Source organism: Nomascus leucogenys, chromosome 17 (assembly GCF_006542625.1).
Source record: "Nomascus leucogenys isolate Asia chromosome 17, Asia_NLE_v1, whole genome shotgun sequence".
In the NCBI taxonomy this organism is placed as follows: Eukaryota; Metazoa; Chordata; class Mammalia; order Primates; family Hylobatidae; genus Nomascus; species Nomascus leucogenys.
Window position 1 is genome coordinate 17,970,244 of NC_044397.1, and position 21,333 is coordinate 17,991,576.

A 21,333-nucleotide genomic window follows, 5' to 3' on the forward strand; every position below is an offset into this window, starting at 1 on the left:
TCAACTTGTATTCATCTGTATTTTCTGGTTTTCTTAAAGAAGTTTTCGTCTTATGTATAATAAATCACCATGCCTCTTCTCTGGCTCTTGCCTTTTTATTACTTGGTTCTAATTAATCCTCTCTTCCCTAAAAGAGATATTTTGACAACCTGTAAATTTGAAGTTACCTCAACCACAGTGGATATTTGTACTTTTTAAATATTCTTTTTTTAATTGAGAAAACTGTGTCAAAAATAAGGCTCATAAAAGTGTTTTTAGGAAAATTACCTATGATGCCATTACCCAGACATAGCAATTTTTATTGTATTTCTTGATACCTTGTACACACATGCATGTTTGCAGTCTTGTATAAAAAACACCTTGCATCCTACTTTTCTCACTAATTTAAAGATATTTAAAGGTTAGCCATAGCTTTCCCTCCCCCACACACAAATAATCAGAAGTCTTTGACAAGATTACAGACAAGAAACTATGTACATTTTGAACTGACTTGCAACATTATTGTTGGAAATTATCCAATACAAATAGAATTGGCTCAGAGAGAGACTAAAGATGCTAGCTATTCAGGCAGTCCTCTGACTCAGGTCTTCTGATGCCTGCCTGAGGCTCACATGCCACACCAAAATTAAGACCAGCTATTTGACTCTGTAATTTCTAAGATTAAGCAAATGATGTCTTTGACTTGAAGCCAGTGTGATCTGTGGCCAGAATGAAAAGGGGAAGGAATGCAATAGGCTCCCATGGGGAACTGCCCTGTGCCTGGCCCTGTGCTGGCCGCTTCCTCCAGGGCATCACACGTGACCTTCACTCTCTGTGAGTCAAGTAGCCATCTAGTTTTCTTAGAGGAGAAAATCAAGGCTCAGATAGGGTTAAGCAACTCATCTGAAATACCACGGCAGCCAAATGCATAAGGGCATTTGCACACTGACCCGCCCAGCTTCCAACCCAGAATTCTGTGTAGCATGCCATTATTTCCTCCGTTTCCATCTGGGAATCCTGAGTGACTTTTAATTATTTTCCTCTCAGTTTTGTCTCATCTTCTCAAAAGGTTCAACATTGGAGCATTGTACGTTGTTTCCAAGGATATCTTGGAAGACAATGAACTCTATCAACCTAAGTTTACAGAATAGTTAACTTGTTTCATTAGATGGAGAAGTGGTTCCTGAATAACTTCCCTTTACAGTGATCATTATTTTGGTTCCTATTTCTTATGCTTCTGTGTAACACATACAATATCATTATTTACTTTCTAATTCTTAGCTGTATTTTCTCCATCTGTACTTCTTTTGTGACCTCTGTGACACAAGGTAAAAAGACTGCTAGAAATACTTCATTAATATTTAACAGATCTGTGTTTTGGATTGCTCCTAAAGCAGGTTTAGCATTGGCCCCACAAAATACAACTAAAGTGATCAAAACGTGAAGTGGCTTGGCCAGAAATGGACAAGCCTCAACAATACTGCAAGTCCTTTTGAGCTACATTAAAGGCCCTACTTATAGTATACCCTGATCTGTCATGGAATACTAATGCCACTTGCTTTCTTCCTCATACAGGCCGTACTCCAAAAACACCAGACTGGTACAATCCAGGTGAGTTAAGAAAACTGAAATTTAACCAAAGCTGCTTTTACCTTGTCACTAATGCATTCAGTTAATTATTTAAGTGCCAGCTTCTTCTCTATACATCTTCAAGTGAGACAAAATTTCTCCAGGCAAGGAAGGTGAGTGACTGGTATGGGATGAGGTGATGAGGGAGGCTTTTTCCTTCCCTGTGAGTGCAGGGGAGTGGCAGAGTCACTGGCTCAGGAATCTCTTGTTCCTTGTAGTCACTACTGCCCCAGCCAGAGAGGGCCAGTAATCTGAATTACTGTTTATAGTTTTGAACACTAACTCATGCTTAGAGGACACAGTTTGCTTTGCATAGTCATAATTCTAATCTTTTTCTTCTTCTTCTTCTTCTTCTTCTTCTTTAGAGCGTGCTGGAATTCATGGACCTCCACTTATAATTGAAGGAAGTGAATATTGGTTTGTTGCTGATCTTCACCTAAACTATGAAGAAGCCGTCCTGTACTGTGCCAGCAATCACAGCTTTCTTGCGACTATAACATCTTTTGTGGGACTAAAAGCCATCAAAAACAAAATAGCAAATGTAATTTAAAAGAATATATTTTAAATATATTTCTTATTTTCGTATTTATTCCATTTAAAAAATTACAAAAATTTTGCCAAAATCTGCAAAAGTTAAATTTTTCTTTAATGCAAAATCTGCCTCACAACATCCAAATTTGTTTCATGTTAGAAAAATTAAATAGAATTGCTTATGTTTTAAAATATACAAGATTAATAATAAATGTCACTTTATAAGGTAAACATCAGTAGATAATATAGATCATTCTAATTCCCTGTCACATTTTTTACTAAAAGTCAACCTTATAGTTAATTTGAGTTTCTGTTTCTACTAATAAGTAACTTTGCAAAATAGTTTTTGGGAAGAAAAATAATTTCTGTATTTTAAAATTTATAATTAATTGCAATAGGATACTGTATGCCCACTTAAAGTATTAGTCTAATTAATATATGCCCGTAATTACAGCTACCATATTTCCTGTACCCACAATAGGATCTGTAAGTATACTGAGAGTTTTCAACTACTCTTTGGCAAAAGGTCCTAGTTTGTATAATTTTGAAATCTAAGTAAGGAATGTCTAGAAATTATAGTGGTTAGTGATTACAGTAAGACAAGGTATTTCAATCAAAACCCTCAAGGAAGCTCAGCACATATAAGGATGGATGTTTGGCTTGTTTTTCAGATATCTGGTGATGGACAGAAGTGGTGGATAAGAATTAGTGAGCAGCCAATAGATGATCATTTTACATAGTAGGTGACATAATTGATTCTACCTTTGTAAAGTTATCACTTAGAAGAAGCAGTTCCTTTTACTAAATGGATTTCTATTTATAAGTAGTTTGAATATTAATCCATAAACTGCCTAAATTAGAGAAACCAAGCTTTTTTGAATGTTAGCATCAAGAAAAAAGGGGTATAGAGTAATGGTATTAACATTAAATTTAGAAATAAAATAACTTACAGTAAAAAGAAAAAAATGGAACACCTAATTACATTACGAGTTGTCAAATCTGTCATTTTCTTTTAGCTCACGATATCCATGGCACCGCTTTCCTATGACATTTGGAGAGGAATGCTTGTACATGTCTGCCAAGACTTGGTTTATCGGTAAAGTTAATTCTAAATCCTTTAATGCTGATTATGTAATATGTGAAGTTCAGGTTCAGTTTCTAGCTTAATGTTGTTTTTCTTTTGATTATATGTTTGGTAATTTCATCTTATTCTGATTTATTGTTAACAACAATAGCTCAAATTCCCGATGCAAATAAAGGTACTTTTCACTGTGAATATTTTAACTTCTTTATCCTAAAGCAGTTACTTAGTAATAAACTTGCCACTTTCCTAATTGATAAATGTCTAAGCAAATTTTCAAAGATAAGCAGGCAGCAGTTCTAAAATATAGTTTAAGTCCCCTCCCACTGATTACACTGCCCCTTCAACTCTCTTCCTACCTTCTGCCTTCACCCTGGGATGGTATGATAGTCACACAAAATGTGTGCCGTTTCATAGAGAGTATTGGTATGCTGTAACCTACTGATAAAAATAATCATAGAAGACAGAAATGGCTAGAGAAGAAAGGGAATATAGTTTAAGCATTTAGGAAAGATTGATTTCAAGAGCCTTTCTTTACTACTGGGTTGCTTTTAAAACGTGCTGACTTGGCTGGGTGCGGTGGCTCACGCCTGTAATCCCAGCACTTTGGGAGGATGAGGCAGGCAAATCACTTGAGGCAAGGAGTTCGAGACTAGCCTGGCCAACATGGTGAATCCCCATCTCTACTAAAAATACAAAAATTAGCCGGGTGTGGCAGCATGCACCTGTAATCCCAGCTTCTTGGGAGGCTGAAGTACGAGAATCACTTGAACCTGGGAGGTGGAGGATGCAGTGAGCCAACATTGCACCACTGCACTCCAGCCCTGGGCAACAGAGTGAGACTCTATTTCAAAAAAAAAAAAAAACACAAAACAAAACAAAAATGTGCTGACTGAAAAATTCTCACCATAGTAATCCTGGCTTTTCATTTCTCAGACTTAGGTAAACCAACAGACTGTAGTACCAAGTTGCCCTTCATTTGTGAAAAATATAATGTTTCTTCGTTAGAGAAATACAGCCCAGATTCTGCAGCTAAAGTGCAATGTTCTGAGCAATGGATTCCTTTTCAGAATAAGGTAAAAAGAGAATTGCTACATTACGCAACAATGATTGCTTCCATGCTGGTTATATAGCCTATGGCAGAATGGCAACCCATTAGTGACAACATCACTGAAATAGACTCTGCATGTTTCAGGATCCCACCTGGCCCCCTGTGTTGCCAGAAACCATGGGTGATATCAAGAATTAACTCTCAAGTTGGTCACAGGTCTTTTAAAGTGCAGCATTTCTATTTTGTTGCTACTAACACTTAAATTGCTTAAGTTGACCTGTTGATGGATTGGGATGCATTGAATAGTCAGGACTGTCTCTATGGCCTTATAGGAAACTGACTTAATTTCTGGCTTGTGTTTTCTTTTTCTCCTCAAGGAGAGTATCCAAGCAGCATCTGCCAATCAAATTAGACCAGGATTTACAAACTACTTTTTGGGGACTACACATATGCTACAAAATGTTAATCATTGATCTTGCCTCCAAATGGGGGTTTTATGATTAAATAGGTTTGAGAAATACTGCATTCTGTATCTGCCTCTTTGAGATGCATAATCCATGTTGGTATATGTATGTATTAGGAAATGCATTTGGCTTCTGAAAAGAGGTTGCTACAGTATGTGAAAAGATTTATTCTGTCACGTTAAAGACATTTGAAGATAAGCAGGTTTGTGTGGAAACACCATGAAGTCTTCAAAATCAGGCTTCTTTTGGTTTTGCTCTGCCATCCTTAATATAAGGCTTCCGAGCTTAAATTCAGGGTGTTCTCTCTAGGGTCTTTTCTAGAAGTTACCCGATGAGTTTGTCCACATTGGGTAGCTTGGCTCATTGGCCACTCCAGTCTATAAGAAAGCTGAAAAAAAAATTTTTTTGTAAGATATTTCAAGGAACACAATTTGGGACATACCACTCTACACTAAAGTGATCATAATGTGAAAAAGGAAAAAAAGAGATGTGTATGACAGCTGAAAGCATCTGTAGTAAAGTTAGGGGTACATTTTAACTTTTTAAAATTAAAACAATCTTTTTAATTCCTCAAGGTAATAGTACTGTGTTAATTTGCATAGCTGATATAAATTTGAATTAAAATATCCTGCCAAGAAAGAGATGAATTTTTCAACAGTGTTTCTTGACATAAGGAGATGATGATTAAGGACACAGATTTTGAAATTAGGTGGAACAGAGTATAAATACTGACCTTACTATTGTGTGGCTATTTCACTTATGGATCAAGTTATTTAATGTCCCTGTGCCTCAGTTTCTCCATTGTGAGAATTAAATGAGATAATACTATGCAAACTGCTTAACACATAGGAAGCACTCAATAAATGAGAGATCTTTAAATATATATATTTAAAGATATAATATAAAATATATATATTTAAAGATATAAAATATATATTTAAAGATATAAAATATATATCTTATATATAAGATATAATATATATTTATATATATTATATATAAGATATAATATATATTTATATATTATATATATAAATATATATATGAAAGTTTGAAGATTGCTCTTCAGTTGTTTCAATTGAGAAGGTAGCTTGAGCCTAGGAAGCTCAAGGTTACAGTGAGCTATGATTGCACCACTGCACTCTGGCCTGTGCAACAGAGAGAGACTCTGTCTCTTAAAAAATTAAATAATTAATGAGAGCATAAACTTGAATTCTTATGGTACTACATTGCAAATTACCATATCTCACAGACCGAAAATTAGCAGCCCTCTAAAAGATGAAGCATTTTACTTCCTATGTGAGTGTTCCTGTGTCTGGAATCTCATGCTTCACATATGTCTTTGTTTGCAGTGTTTTCTAAAGATCAAACCAGTGTCTCTCACATTTTCTCAAGCAAGCGATACCTGTCACTCCTATGGTGGCACGCTTCCTTCAGTGTTGAGCCAGATTGAACAAGGTACTGGAATTATTTGGGAAACATGTTTTATTCTGATCTGGGGCCAGGTTAGTTTTAGGAGGCTATGGGGAATTAACATACAAAAATTCTTATTAAAATTCTTTTTTTATGGAACAGATAAAAGACTATCTTGATAGATAAACAAAAGATATTCATTCACATTTTTAGTATATCTTTAATTTGAATAAATCAAATGCTTTTTAAAAATCTCTTTCTAACAGACTTTATTACATCCTTGCTTCCGGATATGGAAGCTACTTTATGGATTGGTTTGCGCTGGACTGCCTATGAAAGGATGAACAAATGGACGGATAACAGAGAGCTGACGTACAGTAACTTTCACCCATTATTGGTTAGTAGGAGGCTGAGAATACCAGAAAATGTAAGTTTTTTTTTAAATCAATACTCTTCATACCTCTGTGAAATAGTTGAGTCTTTCATACATTTTTGGACTAACAGCAAAGCCCCACTGTATTATTCCATTTATATGAAATTTCCAGAATAGGCACATCTAAGATAGTAAGTAGGTTAGTGGTTGCTAGAGGCTACGGGGGATGGAAGGATTGAGAATAGTGCCTAAAGAGTATGGAGTTTCTTTTGGGGATGGAGAAAATGTTCTAAGATTTATGGGGTGATGGTTGTGTAACTCTGTGAATATACTAAAAACTATTGAATATGTACTTTAAATGAGCGAATTGTCTCATATATTAATTATAGCTCAGTAAAGCTGTTACAAGAACGACAGGTGCTTCCCCAGCCTTCTGGTGGATGTACTGGTTTTTCACAGTAGCATCAGATTCCATAGCACTTAGTTCATAACCATATAAAACCATCACGTAGTGAGTTGTAAATAGAAGCAAATACAGATGTTTTGCTTTACATTTTGGGACTTTGGGCTCTCAGCCTCAGTCTCCTGAGGCAAAAAGTACAAAATTGGTAACTGGTGATCATTTTTCCCCAAGAGCTAAATATAAAGAAGTCAGAGAAGGGAAGAAGGCATTATATTGACAGTAGTTATGCTGACAACACAGTATTACCGCCCACTGCTTCTGTTCTCTATACGTTCTGGATGCAGATTACCTTTTGCACAAAGGGCAAAGATTGAGAAATTAACATAAAAGTCTAATTCCAAAAGTATGTCTTAGACAGTAATCAACTGATATTCCTGACATAATGTTACTTTGCTCAAAGTTGATGTTGGTAGCAAGGGAAGTTCTCAATCATGAGTAACTATGTACAACATAAATATCAAATTATTACTTGGTTATTATAGAAGATGTGGAAGTTACAGTAAACGCAGCAATGAAAAATGTCAACCCTAATCTTAAACTTGACAGTTTAAACTTTTAAGCATAATCTATAGTAAGAACTACATTTAAATCACCATCTAGTACATAGATATAGATATAATATTAATTGAAACAAAAGTTTCAAGAAACAATACTTACCCTTAGAATTTATGCACTCTGATATGTTCGTTCTCTTCTATTTTGTTCCATTCTCCTGTCTTATCCTATCCTTTACTGTCCAATCCTACTCTCTCCTATTCTGTTCTATTTCATTATCACAAATATTTGCCAAAATCCACTTAAGTGATTTCATGATATACTAAATGAGTCTCAACCATATTTGAGCCCTAGACTAGGGAATTACAATGAGTACTTGAGCATCTTTTCTTCTAGGGCTTTTCCATACATTGTTTTCTTGATATAAGTGAGATCATAGTATATATATATTATTACTCTGCTTTTCTCAGTTTGTATTATATCATAAGTAGTTTCTTCAGCCATTAAAATATCTACTTGATAAGCATTTTAATGGTTGCTGGGGAACAGGTGTTGTTTGGTTACATGAGTAAGGTCTTTAATGGTGACTTGTGAGATTTTGTTGCACCCATCACCCGAGCAGTATACATTGCACTCAATTTGTAGTCTTTTATCCCTCACCCCCTTCCCGTCCTTTCCTCCTAAGTCCCCCAAAGTTCATTGTGTCATTCTTATGCCTTTGCATCCTCATAGCTTATCTCCCACTTATTAGTGAGAACATATGATGTTTGGTTTTCCATTACTGAGTTACTTCACTTAGAATAATAGTCTCCAATCTCATCCAGGTTGCTGTGAATGCCATTAATTCATTCCTTTTTATGGGTGAGTAGTATTCCTCCATCATGTATATATATATATATATATATATATATATATATATATATATATATACACACACACACACATATATATACATATATATACACACACACATATATACATCTATATATACACACACACACCATATATAAATACACACCATATATATACCATATATATATATATATACACCACAATTTCTTTGTCCATTCATTCATTGATGGGCATTTGGGTTGGTTCCACATTTTTATAATTGCAAATTGGATTACACAATATTTCTTGATTGATATGCCATCATTTACGTAACCAGTGCTGGGTGTTAGGTTGTTTCCAGTTTTACACAATCATAAATAGTGCTGCAGCGAACACCTTTGTGTATAATCTTAGCCTGTATTTCACATTACCTCCAGAGAGATTTTGGAAGTCATGTAGCCAGATCAAAGGATATAGATAGTATAAAGCTCTGATTACCAACTTGCTTTCAGAAAGCTTTATGAATTTACATTCCTATTCACAGCATATTGTGATTGTCCTTCTATCCTCACCAGCATATTATTAATTTCCAACATATATCAAGCAGTTAAGATGTGCCAGGCACTCTGCTAATGTATCACATGCATGATTTCATTTAATTTGCCCAATGGCTATGAATTAGCGATGTTACGCCTGCCCCACCTTAGAAATGTGAAGATGGAGTCAGTAACTTGCCAGAGATCATGCAGCCTATGCATGCAGAGTCACGGTTGACATCTGGTTCTGGGTGGGCATGGTGGCTCACACCTGTAATCCCAGAGACTCTGGAGGCTGAGAGGGGGAGGCCTGCTTAAGCCCTGGGGTTCAAGGCTGTAGTGAGCCACTATTGCACCACTGCCCTCCCATGTGGGCAACAGAGCAAGACCCTGTCTCTAAAAAACTTTTTTTAATTAAAAAATGAGAAAAAAGGCTGGGTGCAGTGGCTCATGTCTGTAATCCTAGCACTTTAGGAGGCCAAGGCGGGCGGATTGCCTGAGCTCAGGAGTTCGAGACCAGCCTAGGCAACACAGTGAAACCCCATCTCTACTAAGAAGTACAAAAAATTAACCGGGCATGGCAGTGTGTGCCTGTAGTCCAAGCTATTCAGGAGGCTGAGGCAGGAGAATGGCTTGAACCTGGGAGGCGGAGGTTGCAGTGAGCTGAGATCGTGTCATTGCACTCCAGCCTGGGCGACAGAGCAAGACTCCATCTCCAAAAAATAAAATAAAAGAGAGAGAGAGAAAAAAAAAAATTGCCTTTAATGAGCACTTGGTTTTTAAAATTCTTCTTAATTTGGTAGTTTGATATCATATTTTCATTGATCTTTCTCTGATTTCTAATGAAAACAAACTTCAATAAGTTAAATAATTCATAGTTCATCAAGTGTGAGTGTTCTTTTTCTTTGCAAATTTATCTATCAAACCCTTCATGTATTTCTTATTGATTTTATGACTTCGGAAATATCAAATATGCTGACCCTGTATTTCTTGTGTTTATTGCAAATGCTTTCCTAAATTTTCTTTAAGTCTGAATGCCAAAAACATTACAGAAATAAATTTTAACTATTTTTTAATATGTTCAAATCTGTATATTTCCTTTTTATTTTTCCTCTGTTGCTTTTAGGTTAGAAAGTCCATCATGTAAATAGTAAATATTAGTTAAATATATGCCCATATTTTCTTCTAGTTTTGTTTTATAGGTTGCCTTTTTTTTTTTTCTGACACAGGGTCTTACTCTGTCACCCAGGCTGGAGTGCAGTGGTGCATTCATAACTTACTATAACCTGGCCTCAAGCAATCCGCCTGCCTGAGCCTTCCAAGTAGCTAGGACTGCAGGAGCGGCACCACCATGCGCAGCTACATTTTTTAATTTTTTTGTAGAGACAGGGTCTCATTATGTTGCCCAGGCTGATCTGGAACCCCTGGCTTCAAGTGATCCTCCCACGTGGTCCTTCCAAAGTGCTGGGATTACAGGCAGGAGTCACCACACCCAGCCTCTGTTTTTTGGTTTTTTTTTTTTTTTTTTTTTCCCTTTCTGATAGCATGTTACGTCCGTGGTATATGATACATGTTGTCAGTGAATACTTAATTATTTTCTCTAATCCTAGCCACTTGTTCTAGCATCATTTATTACATATACTTTCATTTGTTAAAAACAATATAGGCCTGGGCTAGCACTTTGGGAGGCTGAGGCAGGAGGATCACTTGAGCCCAGGAATTTGAGACCAGCCTGGGCAACACAGCAAAACCCTGTCACTGTTTAAAAAAAAAAAAAAGAGAAAAAACAATATAGCAATATAGGATGCCTCTTTTATCATATATTAAGACTGTGTGTGTATGCATAGATATGTGAATGTGTATATATATATATACTGTATTTTATAATATTTACATCAGTATGGTAGCTATTTAAAAATATTTCTCATATACATAATGTGTGTATGTGTATATATAACATACAAATACAGTCAGCCCTTCATATCCATGGGTTCTGAATATGGATTCAACCAACTGCAGGTGGCACATATTGGAGAAAAAAAATTTTTGACCTACATCCTCCTGCATACTTAAATCATCTCTAGATTACTTATAATAGCTAATATAATGTAAATGCTATGTAAATAGTTGTTATACTGTATTTTTTAGGGAATAATGACAAAAAAGTCTACATGTTCAGTACAGACAAAAAAATTTTTTTCTCAAATATTTTCCATCTGCAGTTGGTTGAATCCAGATTCAGAACCCATTGATATGAAGGGCTGACTGTATTGATATGTTACATACACACATACACATATATATGAGAAATATTTTTAAATAGCTACCATACTGATCTAAATATTATAATTTTACCATATTTTCAAAAACTATAATAGGATTAATTATACTTTATTACATGCCCTTAAAACATACTTTTAGATATTCTTGTCCATTTCTCCAGGAAAACTTTAGAATTATTACTCATTTTTCAACCAAATAGTTAAAATTTTAAAACTCTTGATGAGAATTTGACTACATGCTAGGGAGAACTGACAGCTTTCTATTAATCTTCCAGTTCATTTATTTGATATATCTATTTATTGAACTCTTCCTTTAGATCACTCTATGAAGTTTTTTTTTTAAATTTTATTATTATTATACTTTAAGTTTTAGGGTACATGTGCACAATGTGCAGGTTTGTTATGTATGTATACATGTGCCATGTTGGTGTGCTGCACCCATTAACTCGTCATTTAACATTAGGTATATCTCCTAATGCTATCCCTCCCCCCTCCCCCGACCCCACAACAGTCCCCGGAGTGTGATGTTCCCCTTCCTGTGTCCATGTGTTCTCATTGTTCAATTCCCACCTATGAGTGAGAACATGCGGTGTTTGGTTTTTTGTCCTTGTGATAGTTTGCACAGAATGATGTTTTCCAGTTTCATCCATGTCCCTACAAAGGACACGAACTCATCATTTTTTATGGCTGCATAGTATTCCATGGTGTATATGTGCCACATTTTCTTAATCCAGTCTATCGTTATTGGACGTTTGGGTTGGTTCCAAGTCTTTGCTATTGTGAATAGTGCCGCAATAAACATACGTGTGCATGTGTCTTTATAGCAGCATGATTTATAATCCTTTGGGTATATACCCAGTAATGGGATGGCTGGGTCAAATGGTATTTCTAGTTCTAGATCCCTGAGGAATCGCCACACTGACTTCCACAATGGTTGAACTAGTTTACAGTCCCACCAACAGTGTAAAAGTGTTCCTATTTCTCCACATCCTCTCCAGCACCTGTTGTTTCCTGATTTTTTAATGATGGCCATTCTAACTGGTGTGAGATGGTATCTCACTGTGGTTTTGATTTGCATTTCTCTGATGGCCAGTGATGATGAGCATTTCTTCATGTGTTTTTTGGCTGCATAAATGTCTTCTTTTGAGAAGTGTCTGTTCATATCCTTTGCCCACTTTTTGATGGGGTTGTTTGTTTTTTTCCTGTAAATTTGTTTAAGTTCATTGTAGATTCTGGATATTAGCCCTTTGTCAGATGAGTAGGTTGCAAAAATTTTCTCCCATTCTGTAGGTTGCCTGTTCACTCTGATGGTGGTTTCTTTTGCTGTGCAGAAGCTCTTTAGTTTAATTAGATCCCATTTGTCAATTTGGGCTTTTGTTGCCATTGCTTTTGGTGTTTTAGACATGAAGTCCTTGCCCATGCCTATGTCCTGAATGGTATTGCCTAGGTTTTCTTCTAGGGTTTTTATGGTTTTAGGTCTAACATTTAAGTCTTTAATCCATCTTGAATTAATTTTTGTGTAAGGTGTAAGGAAGGGATTCAGTTTCAGCTTTCTACATATGGCTAGCCAGTTTTCCCAGCACCATTTATTAAATAGGGAATCCTTTCCCCATTGCTTGTTTTTGTCAGGTTTGTCAAAGATCAGATAGTTGTAGATATGCGGCATTATTTCTGAGGGCTCTGTTCTGTTCCATTGGTCTATATCTCTGTTTTGGTACCAGTACCATGCTGTTTTGGTTACCGTAGCCTTGTAGTATACTTTGAAGTCAGGTTGCGTGATGCTTCTAGCTTTGTTCTTTTGGCTTAGGATTGACTTGGTGATGCAGGCTCTTTTTTGATTCCATATGAACTTTAAAGTAGTTTTTTCCAATTCCGTGAAGTTTTATAGTTCCATCTCTTTCTCATTGTCATTAAGAATGGCAGCTTTAGCTTTAAAAAGAATGGAATCATGTCCTTTGGAGCAACATGGATGGAGCTGGAGGCCATAATCCTAAACAAATTAACACAGGAACACAAAACCAAATACTGTATGTTCTAACGTACAAGTGGAAGTTAAACATTGAGCACAGGGGACAGGGAGGGAGGGGGACGTGGGTTGAAAAACCACCTATTGGGTACTATGCTCACTACCTGGGTCCAACACACCCATTTAACAATCCTACACATGTGCCCCCATATCTAAAATAAAAGCTGAAATTAAAAAAAAAAAAAAAGAATGACAGCTTTAAAAAAATTTTCTTACTGATCTGTAGGGAAGCTATTGTTTGAATTTGTTATGTTTTTTTTTCCCCATAGGCACTAAAAGCTCTTTCTCTCTGAGTTTTTCATTAGATTTTCTTGGGTTTCTTAAGTAGCTAATAATAATATTCAAGCAACAGTGACCCTCATTCCTATAGTTACCTCTCTCGTTTTCATTTCATGCCTCACCACATATGCTAGAATTTCCAGAATTTCCATGGTAAATACCAGGAGCAGTAGTAGCCACCATTGTAGACTTGATCTGGACCTCAACAGGGCAGTCAGCAGTCCTGCATTATTAAACATTATGTTGACTCTTGGTTTAAGATACAGCATTCTATAACTAGCTTATTTAGAACTTTTAATCAGGAATAAGTACTGGGTTTTCTAAAACTTGTTTCCAGCATCTGTTAAGATTGCCATATAGTTTTTTTTTCCCATTAGGCCTATTTGTATGTGATATATATTAGTAGATATTGTATTAAACCATTTTACATTCTTATTGTAAAATCTGGATGCTCAGAGTGGATTAATATTTTACTATTCTGCATTATATTTGTTAGAATTTTACTTGGGAATGTGTTCCTCTCTCTTCATAGAGTTAATTTTTTATGCTATATTGTCATATTTTTTTTCTGATCATGTTAGCCTCATAAAATGACTGGGTAGCTTTCCATCTTTTCTGTGTTCTGAAATTCTGACTCAGCTTGGGGAATTCTCTTTCCCTGAAAGTTTGGAGGAACTACCTACAAAATGTTAGAACCCTTATACAGGAGCATTTTTGCTTTTTAAAAAATTTTAATTATTCCTTATTTATAATTGACTCAATCATTTTACCAATTTATCAGGTGCAGTGTGATGTTTCAATGCATGCATGTGTTGTATAAATGATCTGATCAGGGTAATTACCATATTCCTCACTTTAAACATTTATCTTTTCTTTGTAAAGATAACATTCAAAACCTTCTATCTATCTTGACATATACACTACATTGTTCTTTGCAGAGGTCATACTCTAATGATAAAGGAATTCGGTGCAGCAGTGAAGGGCCCAAGCTCTGGAGTCAGATTGCCTGGGTTTGAATTCCAATTCAGCCATTTACTATGCCTTTGGAAGTTTACTTAACTTTTCTTAAGCCTCAATTTCTTATCTGCAAGCTCTAATACTGTTGCATTACCTCATAGGTCAACATAAGGATTATATAAGATAATTTATTTAAAGCTTTAACAATAGTACCTGACAGTAAAAAAAAAAAAATGGCCATTATTAATTTTCCATTTCCTTCAAAGTTATTGGTACATTTTGGTGTTTCTACTTTTCCTTATGACAATTATGCTAATTGGCATTTTTCAAGAAAGTTGTCTATTTAATTTAGATTTTCAAATGTATTGAAGTAAAGTTGCTTATGGTATTTTAAAAATCTCCATTATCTTTGCTTGCATTTTTAGTTTGCATTATTTACATTTTTACAAAAACAGATGCATGTTATCAGTTTTGTCCACTCTCTTCTCCACCCTCTACTCCTATTGCTTGACCTGTGTTTTAAATACTATTTCTATCTTTTTCTACCCCATTTTTCTTGGGGTTCTGTTTTTGTTCACTTTTCAATATCCTATATCGAATTCAGTTCATATTTCCTTTAAAAAAAAAAGAATACATTTAATAATATACATTTGGCTCCACATAAAGTTTTTCTTATTTTATTTCTCATTTTATTCTTTCCTATAATTATTTTAATTCATTTTTGTTTTACTGTTTATTGAGTAGCATGTTTTTTTTTGTCAGTATCTCCTGGTATAAACTTACTTTTCTTATTTTTCTAAGTGTGATGTGTTTCAAACATACAGAAAAGTATAGGGATAATATACTTGGAATAAATTTTCATATCTAATATAATTGATTGTGATCAGAAGATGAAATCTAGATACTTTTGTTTTAATATATGGAGATTTTTATAGTGATGAGTATAGGATCAAAGCTTTAAGGTGTATTCTGTTATGTGGTACACAGCTTGTTGTTACAAAAAGTCTATAAAAGTCCAATAAGTTGAATTAATAATCATTATGTTTTGCTTACTTATACTGTAGTCGAGTGTTAAAAATTGCTGGAGGTGTTTTGTCTTATTTCTAACAGTTTATCTGTTTTAAAAATATGTTTATCAAGATTGCCACTGTTTTTTATAAAGTTAATTGCCCTTTATCCATGCTTTGAAAGTTTTTAAAGATTTTCTAAGAAATGTCATGGTCAGGTCCTTCATGGTATTCTTTTATAGGGGAACAAATTCAGTCTAGAATCTAAACTTTTCTTGCTAGGATCTTCAGACCATTGTTACATGATTGCATGTATATATTTGCCTTTTTGTTTAGTTTTTTGAGGAAGAGTCTCGCTACCACTGTGCCCTAATACTCAACCTCCAAAAATCACCGTTTACTGGGACATGGAATTTTACATCCTGCAGTGAACGCCACTTTGTGTCTCTCTGTCAGAAATATTCAGGTAACAATTATTATCTAGGTAACTGTGGTAGTTTATGCTATTACATATATATGTATATATATAGTCACTTTCTATAGGGAGGGAGGGGAACATGGGTTGAAAAATTACCTGTTGGGTACTATGCTTACCACCTGGGTCCAATACATCATGTAACAATCCTACACATGTACTCCCTGTATCTAAAATAAAAGCTGAAACAAAATTTTAATACTGTAAATAAATGTATATTAATTTATAATCATACGGCTTAAAATTTCAGCATGGCTAAATCCATATTGGCTTAGTGGGTCAAAGTTTATCAAATGGAATGTGATTTTTTTAAAGGATCATTGCCATAATTAATTAAATTAATTAATTGTATCTGATGGAATTTGTTAATAGTAGTTATCCCATTATAGTAATTGAATTTTGTTCTTTTCTCTACTCTGGCATTTTTCAGATTTTACATTTTATTATGGGAAAAGGAGAAGAAAAAACTTCATGTTTTTAATTGAGTGCAGTATTGAGTATTAAGTCCACTAATAGTATTCACTGTTAAATTTAGCATTAAAAAATAAACAAGTGGGGATTTGAAACATTATAAACAGATCACTGTCTATGCCTTTCCATAATCCAAATAAAAGTAGAATGCATACTTAAAAGTAGGAATCATCCATATTTTGAAAAATATATTTTTAAAAAAGTATTACATTATTTTTCATTGATCACAATGTATTTTTAACAAATGATCAAGAAAAAATTTTGTCATTTAATGAGAACTGTAAGTAGATATCTCATGTGCTTTGGCAGAATTTTTTTTGCTAAATTAATCTTTACCCATTTTTTTCCATGTTTTTAACTAACTCCTTTATTAGCGAAGTACTATAAAGCAATAATTCAAACACCTCCTCTTGTGGATGGTTTCTTACATTTCTTCATGCTAGCTCTCCCAGGTGAAAACTTTGTAAGGGGATACTTAATACATTTATTTCCTTGTTGAAGCAGTTTAAACAAAAGAGATATTTAGCACCAACACGACATGATAATGCAGGTTACATTTATTTGCAGATATTCTCTTTCGTAAATCAGACAAACGAAACAGAATGTTGTTCCGATTTTAGAAAACAAACGTTGCAGCTCACACATTTTACTTAAGGTATACAGCAAGACATACCTAATTCTCTCACCCAAAATCTAAAATAAATAGGCAAATAATATCTAAAGTAGATTAGTATGGGGAGAAATGTGAAAAAAAATGTCCCATAACTTGCAGAGTATGGGGAAGGGTTTGTTGTTGTTGTTGTTTTCTTTTACATGCAGAAGTTAAAGGCAGACAGACATTGCAGAATGCTTCAGAAACTGTAAAGTATCTAAATAATCTGTACAAAATAATCCCAAAGACTCTGACTTGGCACAGTGCTCAAAGGGAGTGTCTGAAAAGTAACATGCAGCTGGTGAGCATCACGGACCCTTACCAGCAGGCATTCCTCAGCGTGCAGGCGCTCCTTCACAACTCTTCCTTATGGATCGGACTCTTCAGTCAAGATGTAAGTGTTCAGTCCCCACTGCCAGGACTGGTTGATGGAAAGTGACATTTTTTATTGTGCATAGCATCTCTCATAGCAGACTAAAACAAACAGGAGACCTGAAAATCTTACTCCAGTAAATTTCATGGAATATGTCAGGGTTTTTTTTTTTATTTTGTTTTGAGACAAGGGCTCACACTGTCGCCCAGGCTGGAGTACAGTGGTGTGATCACACTTCACTGCAGCCTTGACCTCCTGGGCTCAAGCGATCCTCCCACCTCGGCCTCCTGAGTAGCTGGGACTGCAGATACACACCACCATACCTGGCTAATTTTTGTATTTTTTATAAAGATGGGGTTTTGCCATATTGCCCAAGCTGGTCTCAAATGCCTAGACTCAAGCAGTCTGCCCACCTCGGCCTCCCAAAGTGCAGGGATTACCAGTATGAGCCATGGTACCTAGCAGCAATATGGGGTTTTTAGAGGCAATTATCTTTCCACTATTGAAAGATCTAGTACTTGGTTGTTTAAATGAGGAAAAGGTTCTAGTGGATATATATATATATATTTGAGCACTTCTTTTTATTTCTTCTAATCAAAGACTGAGCTAGAATCTGGAGCTGCCATATCTCTTCAGCCAATGAAAAGATAAGGGAAGAATTTAAAAATCAGATGTGGTTGGGTGTGTGGAAGCACTATGGACAGTGTTAAAGAGTCCTTTCCATCCCTTTCTCTTTTTTTCTTTCTTTTTCTTTTTCTTTTTTTTTTTTTTTTTTTTTTTGAGACAGGTTCTTGTTCTGTCACCCAGGCTGGAGTGCAGTGGTGCAATCTCGGCTTACTGCAACCTCCGCCTCCCAGGTTCAAGTGATTCTCATGCTTCAGCCTCCTCAGTAGCTGGTATTACAGGCATGCGCCAACACGCCCAGCTAATTTTTGTATTTTTAATAGAGATGGGGTTTCACCATGTTGGCAAGGCTGGTGGTCTTGAACTCTTTACCTCAAGTGATCCGCCCACCCCAGCTTCCCAAAGTGTTGGGATTAGAGGCGTGAGCCACCACACCCGGCTTCCATCCCTTTCAACATCAGCAGCACTGCTGGGCACCGTGGTGCACACCTATAGTCCCAGTTACTCTGGAGGCAAGAGGATCACTTGAGCCCAGGAGTTCAAATCCAGCCTGGACGACATAGCAAGACCCCAGTCTCTAGTTTAAGAAGAAAAAATTCAGCAAAGTAAAATTAAGCAACTCTGAAAAGGAAGTTGAATAGTGTTTTCCTCCATCTTGAGTGCTGATCCTAGATAGATGTCTCATTCTCATTCATTTCAGAGCCCAACAAAGAATGCTAGTCTCCTACTAATTCCCATCACTAACCTCTGCACATGTAGCACAAACTGGAATTGTTACACAGCTGAAGTTTTGGCTATAATTAAATAAGGGATTTTTAAATAAAGGTGTGGTATTCCTATTGGCATTATAGGCCACCTCTTTTCTCAGCCATGGTATATCCCAAAGTATACCAGGATGGGTCTAGGGCTTCATGGAAAAAATGTGACTGAAGACTCAGAATTGAACTGAAGAATGGATGGAAAAACAAGAATTGTTATCGGAAGCTCAATTAAAAGTAGCATTTAGGAATAGCTTAAAGAATAGTCTCTCTGAGCCACAGGGTATTCTAAAGTTAACCCAGATCAGCCGGGCATGGTGGCTCACACCTGTAATCCCAGCACTTTGGGAGGCCAAAGCAGGTGGATCACTTGAGGTCAGGAGTTTGAGACCAGCCTGGCCAACATGGTGAAACCCTGTCTGTACTAAAAATACAAAAGTTAGCTGGGTATCGTGGTGGGCGTCTGTAATCCCAGCTACTCAGAAGGCTGAGGCATGAGAATCACTTGAACCTGGGAGGTGGAGATTGCAGTGAGCTGAGATTACACCATTGCATTCCAGCCTGGGCAACAGAGTGAGACTCCATCTCTAAATTAATTAATTAATTAATTAATTAATTTAATTAATCCAGATCAAGCCAGAAGATCGGGAAGCTGCTTACCCAGTCCTCACAGTCTCAACTGTTTCATAGCATTGCATTTACTTGCTTTATCTTCAGTGTTGGAAATTCTGTGAAACGCGTCGTTGTGTCTGTTGTGAGGAAGCAATAAGTGATTACATTTCCTAGTTTCAGTCACCCTAAATCTTTTGAGACAAAAACAATATTGCAATGTAGAAGACTTGTCAGTAAATTAAAAGAACAAAATTAAAGTCATCTGTAATCCCAGTACCTAAAAATAAACATGATTCAATATTTTGGTATGGATCTTTCAAGTTATTTTTCTATGTGTACCTATTTATTTTTTAGACAGTTGGAGTCAGACTATTTTGTAACTCCCCTCCCCACTTAATGATTTGGGTCTTACTTCTTATACTGTTTTCAACCTTTGCCTATGGTTCTCTTTTCCTTTTCACTCTTAATTTTAACATACTCTGTGCAGCTGTTTAACTATATATCCTAATAGCTGCCTTCATTCTTTGAAAATGACAGGATGTTAATAAATACTTTACATTGAAAGCAATGAGAAGATACTGAAAGATTTTAAACAGAGTAGTAACAATATAAGACTTTACTTCAGTAGAAGACACTGTGTGGAGGGCCGGGGAGGACGCAAGCAGCTGGAGAGAGGGAGAGCAGTTATTTTTCTATAAATTCATGCAGGAAATGCTCTTGGCCTTTACAGTGTCTGAGGAGAGGCAGCTCTGGGTTATGTAAAGTGCAGAGTGTGGCCATGCAGTGGGTCACTCAAGTACCCAGCTTGAAGAAATAAAAATACATAGAATTAAAGGAAGTCAAGAAGGCTTGGAAACATGAACACAGGCCTCTCAAGTTAATGGTAGGACCGGGAGGACAGCAAGAATTGGGACATCTTAGTGAATGTCAGGGAGGAGCAAGGCGACCAAGTCCTCAGTGAATGTCATGGGGAGTTTGCAGTGATACGAGGGGAATAATCCTCAAAGGAAATAAAAGGAGATTAAAATATCCACTACTCCTTTCTCATAGTCCTGTGGTATCTGAGAATAGAATATCAAATAGCTTTCCCCTGTGGGTGCTGAAAGGAGATTATTCCCTTGGAAAAGCCAGATTTATGTATTTATTTATTTAAGATTCAGGGGGTACACGTGCAGGTTTGTTACAATACAGACATTGTGGGATGCTGAGGCTTGGGCTTCAGTTGAACCTGTCACCCAGTAGTGAAAAAAGTACCCAATAGGTAGTTTTTCAACCCTTGCTCCAATCCCTCCCCATTTTTGGAGTCCCCAGACACTATCATTCCCATCTTTATGTCCATGTGTACCCAATATTTAGCTCCCACTTATGTAAGTGAGAATATGTGGTATTTGGTTTTCTGTTCCTGCATTAATTTACTTAGGATAATGTCCTCCAGCTACATCCATGTTGCTGTAAAGGACATGATTTTGTTCTTTTTTTATGGCTGCACAGTATGCCATCGTGTATATGTGTTACGTTTTCTTGATCCAATCCACTGTTGATGGGCATCTAGATTGATTCCATGTCTTTGCTGTTGTGAACAGTTCTACAATAAACATATGAATGCAGGTGTATTTTGGTAGAACGATTTGTTTTCCTCTGGGTATATACCCAGTAATGGGATTGCTGAGTTGAATGGTAATTCTATTTTTGTTCTTTGGGAAATCTCCAAACTACTTTCCACAGGGGCTGAACTAATTTATAATCCCACCAACAATGTGTGAGCATTCCCTGGAAAAGCCAGAGTTAAATTAAGATCAATTAAGATCAAGAATTTAGTGAAAAGATATTTGTAGTCTTAATATTTTGTATTCAATAAAAAGATAAAAGGTGTGGGATGATTTATTTAGATGGAATGGAAATTCCAAAGGATCAGGGACAGGGTTAGGTGGGGAGTGCAGCAAAGGGGAAGAAATGCAGGGCAGTCCGAAT

General features: G+C 36.0%; 1 protein-coding gene across 3 annotated transcripts in view; it reads left to right on the plus strand.

Annotated features, from left to right (window-relative positions):
• LOC100598121 (CD302 antigen) overlaps positions 1–21,333 on the plus strand; it is a 146,597-nt gene that overhangs the window by 46,391 nt on the left and 78,873 nt on the right. For all 3 annotated transcript variants that reach the window (XM_030796595.1, XM_012496559.2, XM_030796594.1), the window contains exons 17-25: positions 1,555–1,590; positions 1,974–2,149; positions 2,811–2,878; positions 3,156–3,235; positions 4,157–4,296; positions 6,088–6,193; positions 6,415–6,575; positions 15,734–15,863; positions 17,163–17,389. In XM_030796595.1, coding sequence (XP_030652455.1) covers positions 1,555–1,590; positions 1,974–2,149; positions 2,811–2,878; positions 3,156–3,235; positions 4,157–4,296; positions 6,088–6,193; positions 6,415–6,575; positions 15,734–15,863; positions 17,163–17,389 — 1,124 coding nt within the window. The remainder of the gene's footprint in view (positions 1–1,554; positions 1,591–1,973; positions 2,150–2,810; positions 2,879–3,155; positions 3,236–4,156; positions 4,297–6,087; positions 6,194–6,414; positions 6,576–15,733; positions 15,864–17,162; positions 17,390–21,333) is intronic.